The 1778-nt window shown below is 49.9% G+C and overlaps 1 protein-coding gene across 1 annotated transcript in view; it reads left to right on the forward strand.

Moving 5' to 3' along the window:
* The window catches only part of LOC140920709 (uncharacterized), an 18402-nt gene that overhangs the window by 10769 nt on the left and 5855 nt on the right, over positions 1-1778 (forward strand). The window contains 1 exon segment of the mRNA XM_073369525.1: positions 853-1766. Coding sequence (XP_073225626.1) covers positions 853-1766 — 914 coding nt within the window.

The following is a 1778-nucleotide window of genomic DNA, read 5'->3' on the forward strand; positions in this document are numbered from 1 at the left end:
CAACATGCGCCCAAGCGCGCCCAAGCGCAAGCCAAGCGCATTTTTCAGGAATTTGCCACTGTCAACATGCGCCCAAGCGCGTCCAAGCGCAAGCCAAGCGCATTTTTCAGGAATTTGCCACTGTCAACATGCGCCCAAGCGCGTCCAAGCGCAAGCCAAGCGCATTTTTCAGGAATTTGCCACTGTCAACATGCGCCCAAGCGCGTCCAAGCGCAAGCCAAGCTCATTTTTCAGGAATTCGCCACTGTCAACATGCGCCCAAGCGCGTCCAAGCGCAAGCCAAGCGCATTTTTCAAGAATTCGCCACTGTCAACATGCGCCCAAGCGCGTCCAAGCGCAAGCCAAGCGCATTTTTCAGGAATTTGCCACTGCCAACATGCGCCCAAGCGCGCCCAAGCGCAAGCCAAGCGCATTTCCTCAGATTTGCCACTGCCCACACGCGCCCAAGCGCCCCCAAGCGCGCCCAAGCGCCCCCAAGCGCGCCCAAGCGCTTCGCACGGTTATAAATCTTTCAAAATAGCCATTCAACACCCCTCTTCTTCATTACCATTCTCCAAACCCTCCTCCATCATCAACAAAGGTCAGTGTCCACTTTTTCACTCGTCAAGCCCTCCATCATCATCTCAAGTAAGTCTCCTCCCTTATCCAACATTCTTTCTTCCTCAAGACCTAATGGCAACCCAAAAAGCAAAACGAACTAAGGTCGCAAGTACATCCTCCACCCCACCGCACAATGCATTTTTATTCAAGACGATGGCAACACAAGAATTCCATGCCAAGCTCCCTGCCATCAAGAAGTTCGTGAGTGAGAAAAATTTTCGGTTGGAAGCAGATGAATTTGCTGACATCTAGGCGATGATTGCGGCCAGAGGCTGGGAGAAGCTAACCACCTTCGTTACCATAGCAAGCAAGTCCTTAGCAGTGGAATTCTTCTCCAATGCCTCTGATCTGAATTCTGAAGACCCATTTCCACACGACAAATTTGTGAGCTATGTGAGGGGAAAAAGGGTACCCTTCACACCCCAGGTCATCAATGCAATGTTTGGTCTGCCAAATTATCGGGACTGCCGTTTTCGAGATATGTTGGACTACAGTAGAAAAGTAGACACTCATGAGATCCTACACATTTTATGCAGACCAGGCACAGATTGGGTTCGAAATAGGGATGGCTCGGTTAGGAAACTGCGCTCAGTGGATCTCAACCCAATTGCCAAAGCCTGGAGCACCTTTGTCCTTCACACGCTACTCCCATGTTCCAATGTGTCCGATATAACACTTCACAGAGCATACCTACTCACTGCCATCATGAAAGGCGACAAAATCAACGTGGGTGCAGTACTGGCTGATGATCTATGGGGGACAGCAACTCTTGACCCTCCGACAGGCTACTTCCATCATGCTTCTCTGATAAGCAAACTATGTGAACAGGTGAGAGTGTTACCTAAACAGGGTGAAGAAATGGTGAAACCTGCTACACCAATCACTGCGAGGTGGATAGAAAAATACTCCACAATTCCGGGAGAGGACCTTGGTGCCCCACAAGCAGAAGAAGATACTGAACCACATCACCACCCTACACACCCATCACATCCATCCACCGAGGAAAGATGTGACAGACTGGAAACTATGATGGAACGATTGATGATTGATCAGCAAGAGGGACAAGCTAGAATAGAACTGGGGATGACCAATCTATATCGAGCCTTCGCTTCTTCTCAACAGACACCAGGAGGCATGTTTTATGCTGACCTTTTCGCACCTCACCAGTATACTGGCGA

This window comes from Cicer arietinum, chromosome 6 (genome assembly GCF_000331145.2).
Source record: "Cicer arietinum cultivar CDC Frontier isolate Library 1 chromosome 6, Cicar.CDCFrontier_v2.0, whole genome shotgun sequence".
Lineage (NCBI taxonomy): Eukaryota > Viridiplantae > Streptophyta > Magnoliopsida > Fabales > Fabaceae > Cicer > Cicer arietinum.